General features: G+C 46.0%; 1 protein-coding gene across 2 annotated transcripts in view; it reads right to left on the reverse strand.

The window, feature by feature from the left end:
* LOC139229148 (ephrin-A2-like) overlaps positions 1–20,195 on the reverse strand; it is a 423,886-nt gene extending 403,691 nt beyond the window's left edge. For both annotated transcript variants that reach the window (XM_070860811.1, XM_070860810.1), the window contains exon 1: positions 19,893–20,195. In XM_070860811.1, coding sequence (XP_070716912.1) covers positions 19,893–20,014 — 122 coding nt within the window. In that variant the 5' untranslated portion in view covers positions 20,015–20,195. The remainder of the gene's footprint in view (positions 1–19,892) is intronic.
* Positions 20,196–20,764: the final 569 nt, after the last annotated feature.

Here is a 20,764-nt window from a genome sequence, read left to right on the forward strand (position 1 = left end):
GCCGTACCTAGGGAGTGCTGCACTGTAGGAGGTGCCTTCTTTCGATTGAGACGTTAAAACCAAGGACCCCGTCTGCTCTCTCAGGTGGACATAAACAATCCCATGGCACTATTTTAAATAAGACCAGGGGAGTTACCCCAGTGTCCTGGCCAATATTTATCCCTCAATCAACATCGCTAAATCATATTATCTACTCATGATCACAATGCTGTTTGTGGGATCTTGCTGTGCGCAAATTGACTGTCGCATTTCCTACGTTATGACTGCGACCACACTTCAAAAAGTGCTTCATTGGCTGTAAAGTGCTTTGAGACGTCCGGTGGTCGTGAAAGGCGCTATATAAATGCAAGTCTTTCCTTTCCTATTTCATCTGCAAGCAGAAATTCTTCCATTGGCATCATGGCAGCTCCACAGAGCTTTCAGTATGCAAATAGTTAAACCTGCATCTTCCATATTATTTCCTCATCCGGAGCACTCTGCTCAAAGATAAACATTGATTTTTATTTCATTTTTGCTCGAGATGGCTACATATTGGTGCTTTTAAAACCATCGCTCACGTGATGGCTTCGTCTGACATCTTTAATGGTGGAATATTATTTTTTCATCAGATGCATTAGTCAATTACTGCAAAGTGCACAGCTTCTTGCTGTTAAATGTTATAGGAACATACACTTAACAGGATCCAGCATTAGAATCGTGAATTTGATATGCATTGATTGTATATTGTACTGCTAACTGTGCTGTTATTGGAACCTATATTAAATCAGAGACTTGGCTTCCTGATGCTGGTGATAGAATATTGGTTTCTTCACACCGCAGGTGGGAATGGGAGGCACGGAGATTAATCAATGGCAGAGCACCGGCAGCCATTTTGAAATCATCCTGCTGATCTGATGGGGTTGACTGAAAGACAGACTTACTTGTTATAATGCATTATCACATCTCAAAACCATCTCATCGCATTTTGTTACACTGAAATGCAGTGCCTGTTATGTTGAGCGCACAGCAAGATCATGATTGCTGTCAAGATTATGGTGTGTCTTGGAATATTGTTCTCATTCATCAAGTCTCCTCCATGACAATGTGACCACCGGACATCCCAAAGCACTTTACAGCCAATGAAGCACTTTTTGAAGTGTGGTCACTGTCGTAATGTAGGAAACGCGACAGTCAATTTGCACACAGCAAGCTCCCACAAACAGCAATGTGATAATGAGCAGATAATGATTTTGTGATGTTGATTGAGGGATAAATATTGGCCAAGACACCGGGGGTAACGTCCCTGCTCTTATTTAAAATAGTGCCATGGGATCGTTTACGTCTACCTGAGAGAGCAGATGGGACCCTCGGTTTTAACGGCACCTCTGACAGTGCAGCACTCCCTAGGTACGGCACTGGAGTGTCCGCTAGATTATTTTTTTAAATAGTACTCCACGGTGTAGATTAGCATGATGTCCTTTCACTTCTGGCACCTGGGTTTGTATCTAGCCCAAACTGATGGGATGGTGGTCTTCTTCCGCAGAGGGACGTGATCGGGGCCGAGGAGAGGCGCGAGTTCGAGGCCCAGAAGAAGCAAGGGCCCAGGGGCAGCATGGGCCAGCCCACACTGTGATATCTGCGTGCACTAGGTCCATGCAGCAGAGTTAGTCTCCAGTCATCCTGCTTAACCCTTGCTACTGGACCAAGGCCTAGCTCTGTCAAGCCCGTGTGGTGGCTGGTGCGCAACAGCCACCACACGTTTAAAAAAAATCCATGCACAGGCACCCTTCAAGATGTAGTTCGGGACCTGGAATATTAGGTCCTTCATTGAAACACCTGTGAACTCATCCCTTTTTGGCGTGGAAGCAAGTCATCCTCGATTCGAGGGACTGCCTTTGATGATGATATCATGGTCATTCATGGAACAATATTGGGGCATCTCAACCCAATACACACTGGAGGGCCATAGCACAAAAATGCCACTTGTGCCAACCTCACGCAGAAAAAGTTGCAAGGTTAGCAGGTGTGGGAAATGAAAATTGCCTGAAGCAGTAAAGAGGGCTTGCCCTCTGACGTTGAGGCTTGCACACATCACATTACTCTGTTTCTTGTGTTTGATACCCAGTGCCTGAAATGGGGAATAGTTCCATCTCCTATCACTAATCTCCCTCATCTTGAGGGGCGCAAAAATTCACCTACAATGTGAAGCAGTACCAGGCTAAGAAGTGGTGTGGGCCTGCAATTATGGGAGATTGTAATTACCTGCGAGAGCCAATACCTTGCTTTCTAGGGAAGGAATTCGAGTTAATTTGCTTTAAATTGTGTTATTTTTTTTTAAATACAAATTGTTCAGGTACCTCGGCAATATTGGCAAAGCCACATTTAATACCCGTCCCTCGCGGCCATGAGAAGGTGGGCCCTCTCCTTTAACCACTGAGTCCTGTGTTGATGGTGCTTCCCAGTGACGTGGCAGACAATTCCAGATTTTGACCTCGCAACAACAAAGAAATTACAGCACAGATCCAAGTCAGGATGGTGCATGAACTGGGGGAGAACCTGGAGGTGATGGTATTCCCATGATCTTTCTGCTCTCGTCCATCTTGGCCTTGGAAGGTGGGTCATTCCCCATGTTATACTGAATAAAAGGTACACTTCTAAAAAGCATTCTTTGACATTTTTTTTTATATATATAAATAAATTCTTGCCCCATCTTGCTGCTAGGCTGCTCTGTGCCATCGCCAACATGGAATCACCTGGCCCTGGAAGTGCATGCTAAAGATCTAACTACACTGCACATCTGGCCAGAGGCTTGCTCTGCCTTATCCTTTCAGTGAAACCACACTGAAAATGCACAGGGCTGCTCCCTATTGATCATAGAATCATAGAAATTTATAGCAGGGAAGGAGGCCATTTCGGACCATCGTGTCCATGCCGGCCATCAGAGCTATCCAGCCAAATCCCACCTTCCAGCACTAGGTCCATAGCCCTGTAGGTTATGACACTTCACGTGCACATCCAAGTACTTTTTAAATGTGCTTAGGGTTTCAGGCAGTGAGTTCCACACCCCCCCTACCCTCTGGCTGAAAAATATTCCCCTCAAATCCCCTCTAAACCTACCAATCACTTTAAATCTTTGCCCCCTGGTTGTTGACCCCTCTGCTAAGGGAAGTAGGTCCTTCCTATCCAATCTATCTTGACCCCTCATAATTTTATACACCTCAATAAGGTCTCCCCTCAGCCGCCTCTATTCCAAAGAAAACAAATCCAGCCTATCCAATCTTTCCTCATAGCTAAAATTCTCCAGTCCAGGCAACATCCTCGTAAATCTCCTCTGTACCCTCTCTAGTGCAATTACATCCTTCCTGTAATGCGGTGACCAGAACTGCACGCAGTACTCTAGCTGTGGCCAAACCAGTGTTTTATACAGTTCAAGCATAATCTCCCTGCTCTTGTATTCTATGCCTCAGCTAATAAAGGCAAGCATTCCGTATGCCTTTTTAACCACCTTATCTACCTAGCCTGCTACCTTCAAGGATCTGTGGACATGCACCCTAAGGTCCCTTTGCTCCGATGATGCCCAAGACAGCCTATCAACAAGGAGACCAACCCTGGCATTGTCCATATGAACGCCCTGGGCCGATCATGCAGGGCACCACCAAGGTTAAAATGCGTTGGACTGAAGAGATGGGGAGATAAATCAGGAAGTGGTGATTAAATAGAAGTGGAGGAACTTGCATTTCTACAGTGCTTTTCGATGACCTCAAGACATCCCAAAGTGCTTTACAGCCAATTAAGTACTTTTGAAGTGTTGCAGCATCAAACCTGGATTTTAAAGATTGAGAGAGGCAGGAGACAAGGAGAAAATTAAAAACTTCAATTTGCTTCCATATAGTGCTTTTATTCACGTTTCGCTGTGAGCCAATAGACTAAAACTTGGTGCTGAGTGAATATGGGTTTAAAAGTTTCAGACTTGTGGGAACCTGAAGTTAAATATATTTGGATATATTAAAAGGCCTTGAATTTAATCCTGTCCCCTGACCTAGAGAAGGCATTGAAGATGAAATATCCCCTTCTAAAAGTGACACCCGCCCCCCCCCCTCTTTTTATCATTCAACTGTCACATCAGAGCACAAACAGCACCATCTCTCAAGGTGGTATGACACTAGTGTGACTCCCAGTTTTAGAAACGCAGCTCATGAGCTCAGAGGATTAAAAAGGGTACACTTCAGTGACTGACATCTCCCATAACCCCCCACCTAGCACGGCCCCAGAGTCCTTTCACAGACCCTGACAGCAGTTTCCTAATCAAAGAGGGATTATGTCCATTCAAGATGGACCCTTCCCAGAGAGCGCCGGAGAAACTGCTATTGTCCCTCCATGAAAGGGAAAGCAACAGAGTGCGACACACTGGACCAACATAGTGGGAAATTACTGAAGAAGAAAAAAAAAGAGAAATGTAATGAATCCAGGTTTGCAGAGTACCATTTAGTCAGATCGAAAGCTGCAGCTAAACCTGGGTATCCCTTAACTAGTTTCCCCACCTCCCACCCCCAACACCCATCGACCGCACCCGCCCCCCACCCCCCCCCCCCAACAACCGCACACGCCCCCCTCTCCACCACCACCACCATCCCACCTCTCCCTGACCCAGCCCCAATACAGTGGAATCCTAATAAATGCACAACTAGTTTGTCAAGAAGTGTTATGCTTGGATTAGGAGGAGTGAATGAGAGCAGTGCACTGAACCTTTATACTCGGATGAGAAATATGCTGGCCGCTGATCGGGACTCTGCACTTCCATGAGAAGAATTTCTATACACCCGACATACATTTCTGCCCTGCCTCTTGCATATGGGATGATGTCGAGGCCGAGAACTGAGCCAGAATCAGAATATTCTGCCTGGCCGAGAGGTTGGGTTAGAAGAATGAAGACCAAGTACAGCAAAGCAGAATCTTTTTCCTATGAAGGACTGTTGGTTATAATACACACATGCAATAATTCAGGGTGCATTGCACCGGCTACATCTTACACTTGCATATAAAAGACTGGGCTACAGATTACAAGGTGGATCAGGACCTGGTAAAAGATCTGGATCCATCAAAGCGTCAGTCAGGCAAGTGTCTCTGCAGAATAAACCTTTGAAGCATCGCTACCAGTGAGAGTTCCAACATCACTTTTTTTTTTGAGAAACAAAAGGTGCACAGCTCACGGAATCGTGAGCAAACACTGGACGGGGTTACGATACTGCAGTGCTTTTCAGGCACAGGACTCGCCACCCAGAGACTTACAAGTTCCAATCCCACAGCGGCAAATTATAAATTCAACAAACCTGCTCATTTACGGGCGAGCAATAAAAACAAAATGGCAAGCCAAGCTTCTAAATGTGGTTTAAAAAAGCCCTGACTGGTTCACTAATGTCTTTCAGACAAAGGGTCCTTCCATACACCCTAACTGCTTTGCCCTACCTGCGACTCCAGTCCCACATGCATGGTGAATTCTGAAGAGGCCAAATGACGAGAGCCACGTTTTGTACAATATATATATTTTTTTAAACGACCTCATCACCGCCCCAGGAATGGGCAATAAATGCGGCCTGGTCAGTGTAGCCCGCATCCCAAGAACAATTTTTGTTTCAACTGAAGTGTTGGGTTATGGATGATAAGTGGTGCCAAGTAACTCCACAGCTCCCCTGTGACAAGTAGATTATAACCCGCTGCAACCTCGGCGGGGGCTCCGTCGTGCGTCAGAGGAATGCGGACCCTCCGTCTGTGGCTCGCTTGGCTGCGGGAGCACTCCAGTGAATGGGGAGGGGAGTTGGACGGACGAAAACGAGAGAGAGATAAAGGGACCGCAAGCCAGAAACGTGGAACAACTTTAATGCAGAGACACACTGGCAGGGGAGACGGTAAGAGTCGTGGAGGGGGAAGATGCGGAAACCGGAGGCACCAAGGATGGGAAGAAAAAACTGGGAAAGACACGGTTTTTTTTGGTGCAAATTTAAAAGAGGCATTCAGTATTGTATAAGTCAACAGGAAAGTAAAAATCGGCTGAACCCTACTTTCTGTGAGTTATACAGTCAGAAAAAGGAGATTGAGTTTATGGATGCTCTACTTGTGTGTGTGTGTGTGTTTGTGATATAGTATTATAGGCCAGTCTGCCTAAAGCACAATTATGGCCTGATTATATAGCGAATGGAATTGAACTCAAGATCTATTGATTGTAACTGAATCCAATCTCGCCAAAGCCTTGTTCTCAAAGCAGTAAGTGTGTCGACGACATCAATTTACCATCAGATGCACGTGCTAAAGTGTGTGGGGGGGGGGGGGGGGGGGTAGTGAACAGGAGGGTGTAAGCAAAAAAGCAGCAGAGATTTGAATCAGATTTTTTTTAAAACACACACACACAGACCCGATTCAAATCCTTTTTGATTTGCAAATGCTTCCGACACCAGCGGCAAACGGCACACAGCCCTGGCCAGATCGAGGCAAACAAATCGGAACCATTGGCGCAATGCATTCGGAAAGGCAGGCCAGCTGCAGGTCTGGCGCACAGCCCAATTAACAGCTGCTGCGTGGAGTGGTATGTATCCGAGTGGATGCCCACAACACTGCTACACCGCCACAGCACTGTCGCACCACAAGTTGCACAGATTGACTGCTGAAGGACCCCCCTCAATGGACACACAAAATGTATTGGAATCTCCACCGGACAGACTGGAATCTACATTATGGTGCTGTTTTAAAAGAAAACAATCACACTATTAGTTGACTTGTATATAACACTGACGTCGGTGCCAGTGAGTTACAGCCTTTACAGTGCGGGTTTTACACCGCTCTGTATTAGCAGCACCACTGGGTAAATTTATGGGGTTTCCTGGCATGGCTTCTGAGCATTAATGTGTACTCGTCTTTGGCAATGCATTTGCTGCATCTCTCGCTCTCTGACTATCAGGCGAGGCTCATTTGATGGGACATTCGCCTCTTGAGTCAGTAGGTCATGGGTCCAAATCCAGGCTGACACTCCCAGTGCAGTGCTGAGCGAGTGCTGAGCGAGTGCTGCATTGGCGGAGGTGCCGTCTTTCGGATGGGACGTTAAACTGAGGCTCCGCCTGCCCTCTCAGGTGGACATAAAAGATCCCTTGGCACTATTTCAAAGAAAAGCAGGGGAGTTATCCCCGCTGCCCTGGCCAATATTTATCCCTCAACCAACATAACAAAAACAGATTATCTGGTCATTATCACATTACTGTTTGTGGGAGCTTGCTGTGTGCAAAATGAATGTCACGTTTCCCACATTGCAACAGTGACTACACTCCAAAAGTACTTCATTGGTTGTAAAGCACTTTGTGACGTCCGGTGGTTGTGAAAGGCGCTATAGAAATGCAAGTCTTTCTTTCTTTCATTCTCTTTCCTTCCTTCTTTTGTTCTTTTTCATTCTCTTTCTTTCCTTCCTTCTCTTTCTCTCTCTCTCTCCTTCCTTCCAAATTGAATGCTCTGTTTCCTACATTACAACAGTGACTACACCAAAAGTACTTACGGTTTTAGAAGCTCTGGAGGTCATTCCCATTGGCCAACACACTGCTTATTCTTTCCATTTCTATTATTTTCTGAAAATACTACATTGTGACTAGGCTCATTTGGCCTGTTCCTACCAACACAATACTGCAAACTATTATTGGACAAGTCAATGTGCTTAATTCATCCACGCTCACTGATCGACCTGGAATCACCAGTGGCCAACACTAGTTCTAAGTGGCTCAGAGTGCTCTCCTGACACACTCCAATGGAAGGGCAAAACCCATCGTTCCACTGCTTCAGTCTTCTTCACCTCTCAAGTGGACACAGTATGAAAATCGCTGCCATGAACACGTTCCTGCGTTCCTGAAATCCCCCCGGGTTTTGATTTTTATTTTTACAAATTGTTAACGCAGTATTCATACTATCGGTGCAGTGCAATCATAGAAACCCACAGAATCAACATTTGCTCAGCTGAAAGTACGGCACTTTCTGGAATAAAAACGAGGCACCAAAACTAAATCTGCCGATCAATTGCAGTCGACTCGTCCTGTTGCTTCAAGTCAGCACGCTTGTATCGAGCGCAATACTGATACCCGTACTGGGGGGACGAAATTCAGCAACTGCAGCAAGACGCCCTGATCCCGAGACGAGCCTCGACTTCCACCCGCCCCCCACACACAACAGTAAATCGCGAGAATTTTTCAGTCAACTGTTAAATTACACATTTTGAAAAGGGAGGGAAAATAACTGTGCAACAGATCATCAGACAGTTATGGAAACAGACCTTTGCCAGTCTGTTCTACAGATAAAATGCTTCAGAGTAAATCAGAGTGATCACTGCAAAATACAGTATTGATCCAATATCAGCGGAGCAAAGGGTACCAGTCACTAGCGCACACACACAACGGCTGCAGTGGCAGTGACCTCGAGGCTGGGGTCATCGGCGATCACAGTATCATGTTACTGCATCAGATACTGGCCCTGTTATAACCAGTCTGTCTGCTCTGCCTCACTGATGAGAATTATTGCCAAGCAGTGCAAAGCAGGAGCCCACTGCCCACTGGAACAGATACATGCCCAGGAAACAGGAATCCCGATATACAGGAACAGCCCTTGGATCCTGATGAGAGCACAGCTAAGAAACGGTACGCTTCAAGATCAGAATTTTTATAAAAATCCGTGCTGATACTCATATAATTTAGACCAAGGCACTCCCCAAGCCATGAGTACAAAACAAAAAATATTGGAAGCATTCAACGGATCAGGCAGTACCTGTGGAGGGAGAGTTAAAGCGACAAGGGTTCAAATCCCACTTCTGGTGTTTATTATACGCCAGCAGCACGGCCTCAACTACGACACGCAGCTCCTGTTTGTGAGTGTGGGGGGCGTCAGGACCACCCTCCGGGAGCTGCCTGTCTTTTACAAGGAACTCATCAGGGTCTGGAACAAAGTCTCCACCAAGCGCAGCTCTCCGCCGGCTGGAGTGGCGGCTGTCCTGCAGGAGCCGCTGCTCGGGAATCCGTACCTCCACGGCCGAGGTTTTATGTGGCGGTCGGACGAGAGGGCTGTGGCTGGTGAGGTGACAAGGGTCAGGGACCTGCTCGATGGCGGAGGAGCGGGCTGGATGGCGCCAGACACGCTGGCGCGGCGCCTAAACTCTGCCAACGTCCGCCACGCGGCCGATGCCATCGAGTCGCTAAAAAGAGCTCTGGGCCCCGACTCCGTTAGGTGCATCGAGGAGGCTCAAGCACGTGGGGAGATCCCGTCCGAACTGACCCCCGTCCGGACGGAATTCCTCATCGGCGCCAAACCCCGGAACCTCCCTCGGGGGCCGGCGCCTCACAACTTGAGCCGCCTCGGGGAAATCCCCTCCGTGCCTTTCAGTTCCGCGCGGAGGGGTTTCCTGTACGGGCTGCTCCTGCACACTCTCAACTTTGCCATCCTCGCCTGCCGTCCGGACACGCCATGGCGTACCATCTTGCCGTCCGGAGGAGGCGGGGGTCCCCGATGGAGGGCACTCTACGCAGGGGTCCTCCCACTTTTCATCGGGGACTTGGCCTGGAGGGTGGTGCACGGAGCAGTGCCGTGCAATAAATTTTTAAGCCGGTTCACGGACTCCCAGGCCGCCTGCAATTTCTGCGGTCTGGAGGAGTCCGTGTTCCATGTTTTATTGAGTGCACGAGGTTGCAGCCCCTGTTCCACTATTTGAAGGGGCTGCTCCTGAAATTCTGGCTGCACTTCAGTCCCACTCTCCTGATCTTTGGGCACCCTGTGCGGAGGGGAGCGGGTAGGTCCGAGGGCCTCCTCGTAGGACTGCTCCTGGGCACGGCCAAGGGTGCCATCAGCCGGTCCAGGCAGTGGGCGGTCGAGGGGGTCGTTCAACCTGACTGCCTGCCTCTCTTCCGCTCTTACATCCGGTCCAGGGTGTCCTTGGAGATGGAGCACGCGGTGTCCACCGGTACGCTCGCGGCCTTCCGCGAGGTGGGCACCGGAGGGACTGGAGTGCATCATCACGCCCGGCAACCAAATTTTAATTTGATTTTACGTTTTAAAGTTTAATTTGTTTTAATTGCCGGTGCTTTTAGTGTCCCCCTCTCCTTTTATAGGGGGCACTGGAAAAAGGAAAAAATTTGATTTTAGTGCCCAAAAAAAAACCAAAAAAAAAAAGAAAAAAAACACAAAAAAAAGGGCCTTGTAAATGTCTGGTGTGTCATCCAGGTCGGGTGGCACGGATAAATGTTTTATGTTTTGCAGGTAGACTCTAAAAGAGTTTCAGTTCGATGAACTTTCCTCAGAACTGAAAAAGTTAAGAGATGTAACAGGGTCCCAGACTGGAGACATTAACTCGCCACAGATGCTGCCTGACCCGCTGAGTATTTCCAGCATTTTCTGTTTTTATTTCAGATTTTCAGCATCCACAGTATTTTGCTTTTGTATCGGAGTTTAATGAGTGATCTATTTAACCCGTCATTTTGAAACTACTTCCACACTCCTACCAGCAGTGAGCGACTTGCAACAACTAGTACTTGACTCGTGTTTTACAGTTCAGAATACTCTGTCCAAAAGCACATTCATGGTAAGGCTGTAGTTTTGGGGGTACAGGCGCTATTTATATATTTTTTTAAAGACTTTGCATTTATATAAATGTCTGTCACAGCCTTGGGACCTCCATAACAAGGGGGCATAACCTTAAAATTAGAGCCAGGCTGCTCGGGGGGTGATGTCAGGAAGCACTTCTTCACATAAAGGGTGGCGGGAATCTGGAACGCTCTCCCCCAAAAGGCTGCGTGAATTGAAAATGTCAAAACTGAGATCGATTGATTTTGTTAGGCAACGGTATTAGGGATACGGAACCAAGGCGGGTAGATGGAATTAAGATACAAATCAGCTGTGACCTAATTGAATGGCGGGACAGGCTCAAGGGGTTGAATGGTCTATTCCTGTTCCAATTTCCCCATGTTCCTAATACCAATATACTAAAGGTGATCTGAACTGCATCCTCAATTTAATGAAATTAACCAAATAGCTGTTCAGTCTGGGGGGGCAATTGAAAAATTTCAAAACCGAGAGTGAGAGTGTTTTGCTAAGCAAGAGTATTAAGGGTTGTGGAGCCAAGATGGGTAGATGGTTTTAAGATATAGATCAGCCATGATCTAAATGATTTTTAAAATAATTTCTTCATCCACAAGATGTGGGCATCGCTGGCAAGACCAGCATTTATTGTCCATCTCTAATTGCCTTTGAGTATCTCGCTGGGCCATTTCAGAGGGGCACTCAAGAGTCAACCACATTGCTGTGGGTCTGGAGCCACATATAGGCCAGACTGGGTAAGGGTGGCAGATTTCCTTCCCGAAAGGGCATCAGTGAACCAGATGGGTCTTTACAACAATCTGGTAGTTTCATGGTCATCATTACTGATACTAGCTTTTTATTCCAGATTTATTTAATTGAATTTAAATTCCCCCAGCTGCCGTGGTGGGATTTGAACTCACATCTCCAGATTGTTAATCTGTTTTAGTGATGTTAATTGAGGGATTGTGGGATTAATATTGGCCAGGACACTAGGAATAACTCCCCTGCTCTTCTTCGCAATAGTGCAGAGAGCAGACGGCGCCTCGGTTTAACTTCTCATCCGAAAGACGGCACCTCCGACAGTGCAGCACTCTGGAGTATCAGCCTAGATGTTTGCGCTCAAGTCTCTGGAGTGGGACTTGAACCCACAACCTTCTGACTCAGAGGCGAGATGCCGCAGCCAAACCTCCAATACAAAAGCAAAATACTGCCGATGCTGGAATCTGGAATAAAAGCAAAAAAATTCTGGAAATCTCAGCGGGTCAGGCAGCATGTGTGGAGAGGAAACAGAGCCAATGTTTCGGGTCGATGACCCTTCGCCTAATACTCGTCCTGCCGACTACTTAAGTCATTAATTCGGCGGTTCGCACTAAACCGAGCAACAAGTAAACACTTCAGCCCCTAATCCTGCTAATCAAGCATTTCTGCCGCGTTCTTGCAAAACAAAAATATTTCACCAGATTATTCAGCAGAGCCTCGGCTGCAGTTTGCACAGCCAACCACTGGGTGAAAGGTGCCAGCTGATTAGCTGTCCCTCCTCCGCTGGTAATTAAAGACCTTTTAATTGGAGGGACGTGTCACGCTCGGATCAAGATGTTAGTTAAATTTAAGAAGTTTTATACAGGGAGGGAGCGAGTGGCTTGGCAGGCGCGAACTCTACGCTTGGGTAAGCGTGCATTTACCTGGAATGGACAATTTACAGATCAGAGTTACAGCATTGGGGTGACAGATCGCTTTACCAATGGGTTGCTATTCCATAATATTAAAGCCACCGGCACACGCCGACTGAATAAAGGCAAGTTTCACGGGATCCCAAGGGGTGCTTTTGAAATCTGGCTCGTCTTCGCTTTTCCATGAAAAGTGCAAAGCAAGTGAGCTCGAAAATGATTGACACCACTATTTTTTTTCCATAGCTCGTTTGGCGGCGGTGAGTACTGCTATGTCGCGCCAGCGAAATTACCAATGACACGTGTGAAACTCACACTCACAGGCCCGCCCACGTGTTGAAGTTTCTGCACAAAATGCTGGCACTGTTGGAAGGTGCTGCATGACTGACTCAGCTCGCAGAGCCCACCCTCCCTCCATGCACCGACAGTCACAGAAAAATTTCGGAAGCCCCTTCACAGCGACAGGCATTAACCTTTTCAAAATTACACCCATTTACATAATTTAAAAAAAATATTCCATTTTAAAATAGCTCCTGACCCATTTAATTCAAACAAGTCTAACAAATGTGCAATAAGCAGAATATTGCTATCATAAGCAACAATGTGCATTTATATAGTGCCTTTAACGTAGTTAAACATCCCAGTGTGCCTCACAGGAGGAGTAATCAAGATATAAAGTGACAACAAGCCAAAGGATACATGGTCAGAGGCATGTTTTAAGCAGCGCCTAAAATGGGAGAGAGATGGAGAGACAGCGAGGTTCAGGGAAGGAATTCCAGACCTAAGGACCGAGTTGGCTAAAGGCACGGCCACAATATTGGGGCAAAGGAAGTGGGGGTTGCACGAGAGGCCAGAGTTGGAGGTCTTGGAGTCTAGTAGGGCTGGAGGCAGTTGCAGATATAGGGATGGACGAGGCCATGGAGGGATTTCAAAACAAGGATGAGAATTTTAAAAATCGAGCTGTTGTTAACCTGGAGCCAATGTAGGTCAGCGAGCACTTGGGTGATTGGTCAACGGGACTTGGTGCGAGTTCGGATACGGGCAGCAGAGTGTTGAATGAAGATGGGAGGCTGGTTAGGAGAGCACTGGAATAGTCGAGCATGGAGGTAACAAAAGCATGGAATTGGGGGTTCAGCGGTAGATGAGCCGAGGCAGGGGCGATATTACGGAGATGGAAGTGGGAGGTCTTTGTGATGGAGAGGATATGATCCGAATTTCAGCGCCAGGTGAAATGGGACGCTGAGGTTATGAACATTCTGTTTCAGCCGGAGACACTGGCCAGAAAGAGGGATGGAATCAGTGGCGAGGCAACGGAAGCTTATACAGGTGATTTCACAGACAAGAAACACCGTAAAATTACTTGAGAGTCGTGACTGCGGCACTTGTGAATTACGAATCTTTCATGCACGTGAAGTAAATCCAGTAATGCATCACTAATGGGTGCAATATCCTTCATTTCCTGAAACAATCATTGTAATACCAAAAAGGAAATTCCCACCGTGGCATTCAAAGCACAGATAAGCAAGTCCTGAGGGAGCTCTATGTGGTTTGTTTACTTTGATTACAGTCAAGATTTTAAGAGATAGTGTTTGAAGCGGAATAAACAGAACCAGCAATAGGAAAACTAATTCTAATTAGAAACAGAAATTATTAACTTCTTCAAAAAAAATACATGTCAGCAAGGCTTTCAAATATTTTCTAGATTTTAACAAGCCATTATTAAGCTTTTAATGAATGATCAGAGTCAGTGTTTTGCGGGGAACACGAGTGGTCATGCACCCCGCCTCAGCAAAGGCGATAATGCATATATATGTGAGCTGTCAAATTTTGAAAGCATTTTCTGTGGGACTTGAGTGGCCGTGATCTTTGATGTGAGCAGTCTATAATTGCTACTGGAGCATAGGATGTCTTAAGCAAGAGGGTCCTTCCCGCTCACCCTTTCAGAGCGGAAGGTCAGGCGCGAATCTTCAGTACGCGCACTGCTGCTTGAAACAGCCACTTTTTCCCCCCTTTCTTTACAGGTAGGAGCAACAGGCGGAATGTTAAAGTAAATTTAGCTAAAATCACAAATTAAAAAAAAAAACGAATAACGCTGTATTTGACCATCAGAACAATTAACAGATGTGAAGCCGTTTCCTCCCCACCAACAGATTACGGTACTTATGCAGTTCACGAGTATAAACTTCAGTTCTGGGCACCAGATCTCAGGAAGGATAGATTGGCCTTGGAAAAGGGCGCAGCGCAGATTCAGCAGAATGATACTGGGGCTTAAAGAGTTAAATTACATGGACAGGTTGCATAAACTCGCTGCGTCGTCTCTTGCGTATAGAAGATTGAGGGGTGATCTGATCGAGGTGTTTAAAAGGATTCAATAGGGTAGATAAAGAGAAACTATTTCTTCTGGTGGGGAATCTGGAATAAGAGGGCATAATCTTAAAAATAAAGAACCAGGCTGATCAGGAGTGAAATCATGAAGCACTTCTTCGCACAAAGGGTAGTAGAAATATGGAACTCTCGCCCAAAAAGCTGTGGCTATGATTCAATTGAAGCGTTCAAAATGGAAATGATAGATTTTTGCTAGGTAAGGGCATCAGTGGATATGGAGCAAAACCAAAATAGGGTTGATGTACAGATCAGCCATGATCTAACTGAATGGTGTAACAGGCGCAATGTGCTGAGTGGCCTTCTCCTGTTCCTATGACCCATTTTAAAATAAATTACCTGTGTAGTAATTATACAAGATATATTAAAGGTAAAAGGGACTGACATTATGTATATGTAAAGTAATGGTTTGTGTTCAGAAATATTTCTGTACAGCATCATCAATATACTGAATGTCCCTTTATTACAACTCTGAATTATATAAACTCTCTGCACATGCAAGTTCCCAATTCAATTATTTTAAAGTAATCAGTTCCTTCTTATATGTGACTTGTATATCAAGCTGAAGTATTGCACGTAATGGGATTCCACTGTAACCCAGTTAATTGAAGAGCCCGGTATATGTTTATTATAATTGAGATCCAATCAATGGGCTTTTTGTTTCGTTTTTTAACCAATAAGTGAATTAAGGGTTATGAGGAGCGGGCGGGTAAGTGGAGCTGAGTTCACGGCCAGATCAGCCATGATCTTTTTGAATGGCGGAGCAGGCTCGAGGGGCTAGATGGCCTACTCCTGTTCCTAATTCTTATGTTCTTATGTTCTTATGTTGAGCTGTTTCAGTGTCAGCTGCGACTCAGTGGGTAGCACACTCGCCTCTGTCAGAAGGTTGTAGGTTTAAGTCCCACTCCAGGAACTTAAGCACATAAATCTAGGCTGACACTCCAGTGCAGTGCTGAGGGAGTGCTGCACTGTCAGAGGTGCAGTCCTTCGGATGAGACGTTAAAACGTCTCAGATGGACATAAAAGATCCCACAGCACTATTTCGAAGAAGAGCAGGGGAGTTATCCCGGTGTCCTGGCCAATGTTTATCACTCAATCAACATAACAAAAACAGATTATCGGGTCAGTATCACATTGCTGTTTGTGGGAGCTTGCTGTGCGCAAATTGGCTGTCGCGTTTTCCACATTACAACAGTGACTACACTTCAAAAAGTACTTCATTGGCTGTAAAGCGCTTTGAAACATCCGGTGGTCGTGAAAGGCGCTATTTAAATGCAAGTCTTTCCTTTTTGTTTCAGTTGGCGCTGTCCTGCCGTGTGTTTCAGGTGGGATTCTCAGACACGGCGATGTGTTTAAAAGGCGATGCTTTGCAGTCAGTCTAGCTTTCTGCCAAAATATAAATTAAGATTGCTGACCTTCGTTCAAGAATTTTGAGACCTAAAGTAGGAAGTCGGTGTTTAAACGCTTATGACAGAATCGTGCGGCCTTACCTGGTGAATATTAGAGTTGGCCGATTTACCCATTGAAGACCCCGGCACACTATTAAGCCACGACAAATAACATTTCAAAAGTACTTATTAAGAGCTGCTCCAATGTCATTTCCTGAAAGCGATGTGCAGTGGCCCAATATGCTCCCGTGAAAAATTAGCTGTTAATACCTCTTCCCTATTTTTTCGCGGGAGCACACTGTTGGTAGCGAAGCTCACAGCAAAAGTCTGTACTGATCGCTGACAGGACTGTCTAGCAGAATTGGTAAAAGCAGAAAGGACAATTGTTTAAAAAAAGATCACGTTGATATTATAAATGATCCTAATAAAGAATAAATGAGGAAGGGAAAAAAAAAAGAGATGAAACCTACGTGATTCTCTTCTCTCACTTTGTTGGGCTCCGAACTATGCAAATATGGATGGTGTGCTTATTTAGTCTTAGTTTCCCACTGCTGGCAAATGTGTGCCTGCGTGATTTATAGGATGTCACACATGCCTGGTCCATGTACAGTACGTGTGAAAAGCCTTAAGACAACTAAAACATCATACTCTCTGTTTTATGTAAGCGAACCTGTTGTTATGGGACATCATGTATAAATTAACCACGTACGGGCAGCTTCATTAAAAACTCCCATTACCACTGTCTGTGAGCAAGGCTATCAATTTTATAGGAACAATTTATTATAATGATGTGTATCACCATGCTGCATCTAGCGGGGTAATTTGCATTGTAAATTCAAATTAGTTCGTGTAACACGGGGAGCTCTACCATTTACTGACTGTCCGACTGTTATTAGCGAGACGCATTTGTAATTCGGCATTAACATAAATTAGTAACATATTTATTGATTTTTTTTAATTGTAGCGCTCAGAACATGGAGGCTGGATAAATACATAATCAGAAGGGAGATAATAATTAGACAGACGCATGGGGCATACAGATAGTGGGAGAGATGCAGCACTTGTCCTGAAAAGTTCATTGTGAATAACACACAATTCTGAATAAAACAATATATTGCAAGCACTTGGCTCATCTTTAAGTTATTTTCTGTTGCCAAAGTTTAAATGCATTTATTCATCTAAAAATGACTGAACATTAAAGATGTTGGAGTGAAAGTATTTTGCGCGCAGAATTCTGCAATCAGAGTTAATGGACAAAAACTAAGGTGACCAAAAGGCATAGATGTTGGTTGATAGACCTTTCCTCCTTTAAAGAAGTGCTAAAATGATGGCCAGGCAGCGAATCGGTTCCTCACGACTTGGCGAATAGATTAAATGCAACCCATTTCTACAGACTGCTTTGCTCTGGTTGATTGTGAAGCTATTTCCTGTAAGGTAATGTGCGAGATAATGAAAAGGTAGCCCGATCGGTACACACCAGACCCACTGACCAACATTGAAGTGTTGCACAGAATCTGATATGTCGTGAGTCAGAGAGCTTGCAGTATCCTGGCACAATTAAAATGTTGAGACAGCTTTGTCCACACTTGATGAAATCATGCCTGTTTTTTTTGGAGGGGGGGGGGGTGTTATGGCATACGGGCAAAAGTGAAACACACTCGCCATGCATGGAAGAGATCTGTAATCTCAAATAAATCACAGAGACAGAACCCAAGCACAAAAAACGTTTGCAAGCAACACAAACACGGGGACCTCTCAAACTTAGTTTTTTTTAAATGAAGAGGGCAGGGAGATGGACTGTACGCGGACAAGGACTGACGGAGCCCAGAGCTTGGAAAATTGACTTTCACTTTAAACAAGGTTCAGGGTGAGCGAGAAAGAGAGCGAGCGAGCTCGGATTGTCAAGAGTGTCAATTCCCCCCCCCCCCCCCCCCCTCACAGCCCGGGAATCGCGCGATTACAGCGCATTTAAACGCTTGACCAGACACCGAGCAGTCACCGCGTTAACTGCACTGTCACCCCCCCCCCCCCCCAATCCCTTCCGACGGTACTTAGCCGCAAGTTTAAAAAAAGCCTAATCTGCATGGCTGAATGGCTTGGGTGCAAATTGTAAGCGGTGTAACAAGTTGCCAGCTGACCCATTTGAATTTTTTTTAATGAATTCGATTTTAATCCCCAGGATGGTCCGATTGTTTCCCCGGATTGCAAGAACTATATTAAGAATGAGTGTGTGTTATTTGCAGGTACCGGTTTAGCGCGGTGTTGGAACTGGTTGTGAAAAATCTAAGCAACAGGCTTGGGTTTGCTGTACAGATAAATGCCCAGCACTTTAGCCCAACATCCACAAATCAACAGGACCCTGTTCTGGATTGTCTGAACACTGCATTAAAAAAAAACACAGCTTAGAAATCAAACTGCACTTCCCATTAAAAAGGCAGGACGACTCAACTGTTTATTCACCCTGATCACTCTCCCTCTTTATTTTAAAAATAGGCTTCTGCAAATGATCTATTGATCTATAAAGTTCGCCGTTTGGGTGAAAGCGAATGTCTGTCGGTTCGGAAACTTCACATCAGGCTAGAATTATACCTGGTGCAAACCCCTTTTGAAAGAGAGCGAGAGCACACACGCGGTCACGCATGGTGCTGTAAGGATGCACAGATACATACGGCGGAATGAGGAACAAGATTCTCACGGCTGCACCTGACTGGAGAGCATTAATATATAAATATATATGCATATTAATCTATTCTCGCCCGCTGCGAATCGAGAGACTGCATATAATCGCCGGGAGAATTTTGTAGACAAGAGCTTCAGACAGAACAGGTTTTTCGATCACACAGCACCCCCGATCACCTCGTTACATCATCCGACAGAAACCTTCAGCAAAGTATGTTATTTCGTCTTTTAAATGCGCCAATTGAAGCCCAAAGGCCGGTCAATGGGCAAGGGGGCGGGGGATGTTTATCGAAAAAGCAGCACCCTTCAAAAAAAGTTTAAGAGAGAAAAGGCAGCTAACCTTCAGTCCAGAGTGAATTTTACTGTTCATTCCCAGCTCGATAATCTGGAAGAAGTTACTTATGTATTTTGAGCACAAAAGACAGCGCATTGATTGCTATTGCAAGCAGATCTGTTCGCAGACTGCTCCAAATTAAAACAGGAATAACATTCGCCTTGGTACAAGACTTTGGTCACTGCAGTATCTGTTTGGATCAGCCGCGCTTTACGTGTCAAGTCTCTGTAATTCCCTTTTGCAAATTCGCCCTCAACAAAAAGCTACGCCTCTGGTAAACTGATTTTGTTCAGTGACCACACACACACGCACACCTCGGAACGACTACGTTTTCACCTTCATGCAAAAGGGTTAAATAAAGAGAATGCAAAAGCAAGGGCGAATGCAGCCGGCGTTCGCTGCCCGGTCCTTAGGTGAGACTAAAGCGATCCCTAAGTTTTTATTTAAATGCAGAAGAGGGGAGCGAAGGCGCAGTTCTCCAGCAGAAGACCTGCTTTCGCATCAGTTCCAGACATCTAACAGGTCAATAAATCTCTGCACGATCCGCTTGGGTCAGGCACGGGTACGTATTTTTAAACAAAACACAAAGTAATTCATGATTTAGAAACCGGACCGTTAAATAATTGCACGGACACTGCATACACAAAAATACTGCATACACAAAAAGAAATACTGCATACACAGAAGAAAATTAACTTTTGGAAGATTTTTTTAAAAATTGCAAACTGTGCAATTCAACAGCAAATTGGTTGGTTACAGTGAGTCAGTGTAAAAGGAACCAGAGGAATGGATGGCGAAACTCTTTTTTTGGAGCATGCACACCGGAATACAAACGCTCCCCATTCCAGCTCTCTGATGTGCAGATTGCATTACCTGGGATTGGTGCTATTCCAGTACACGGCGTAGCGGTCTGCAACTACTTTCCCAGAATCTTCCGTCCAAACACAAACCCAAAGGGCCAGAAAGAGCAGCACAGCCACCTCCACGTTCATCATCGCCGGTGAATCCGTTCAGCCGGGGGGGGGGGGGGGGGGAGGTGGAACGACTCACACACAAAACTCTTGCCAATCAAAGCCTCGAGCCGCCGCCGCCTCCATACGGTGCCTGAAACACACACACACCACACACACACAACTTTGTACAGGAGCAAGCAGCAGCTTTTTTTTTCCCAGTGAATCCAGCCTTTACTTCACTTGCGCAACCTAGCCCGGCCGGCGAAGGGGGACAGGAGGCGGTGGGGGGGGGGGGGCGTGTGGAAGCGAGCAGGAAATTATGAATGAAAGCAGCGTCGGCCAGTGGCCAGCCGCACGCTGCCGGGGCCGCTGGCCAATCACAGCCCCGCGGGGGCGGGACCCGACCCAGATTCAAGGGGGGGGGGCCGCCCCATTGAGTGGCAGCGCCGAAGCAGGCGGCCGGCCAATAGGCGGAGGGCTTTGCGGGTGATGTCACAATGGAGGGGCGGGGGTAGCCCGTTGTAATGATACTAATGAAGCTGCTCGAGCTGCCAGGCGCTACATTGCCTCCAGCGTTGCAACATTTTGTGCCTGCGACTGGAATTCTCCTCCACTCATAACCGTGATTAATGGCTATCTCGGTTACATTTTTAAAGTAATTGCATCGTAAATCAGCAAACATATTCTGTTTTTTTGTATTTAAACGATCCCTCCTTCCAATCACACACACACACACACACAACAAATTAGCATTTCATCTCTAAATGCTCTGTGGAGTTTATGCTAACTTGA

This window comes from Pristiophorus japonicus, chromosome 18, assembly GCF_044704955.1.
Source record: "Pristiophorus japonicus isolate sPriJap1 chromosome 18, sPriJap1.hap1, whole genome shotgun sequence".
NCBI classification, from domain to species: domain Eukaryota; kingdom Metazoa; phylum Chordata; class Chondrichthyes; family Pristiophoridae; genus Pristiophorus; species Pristiophorus japonicus.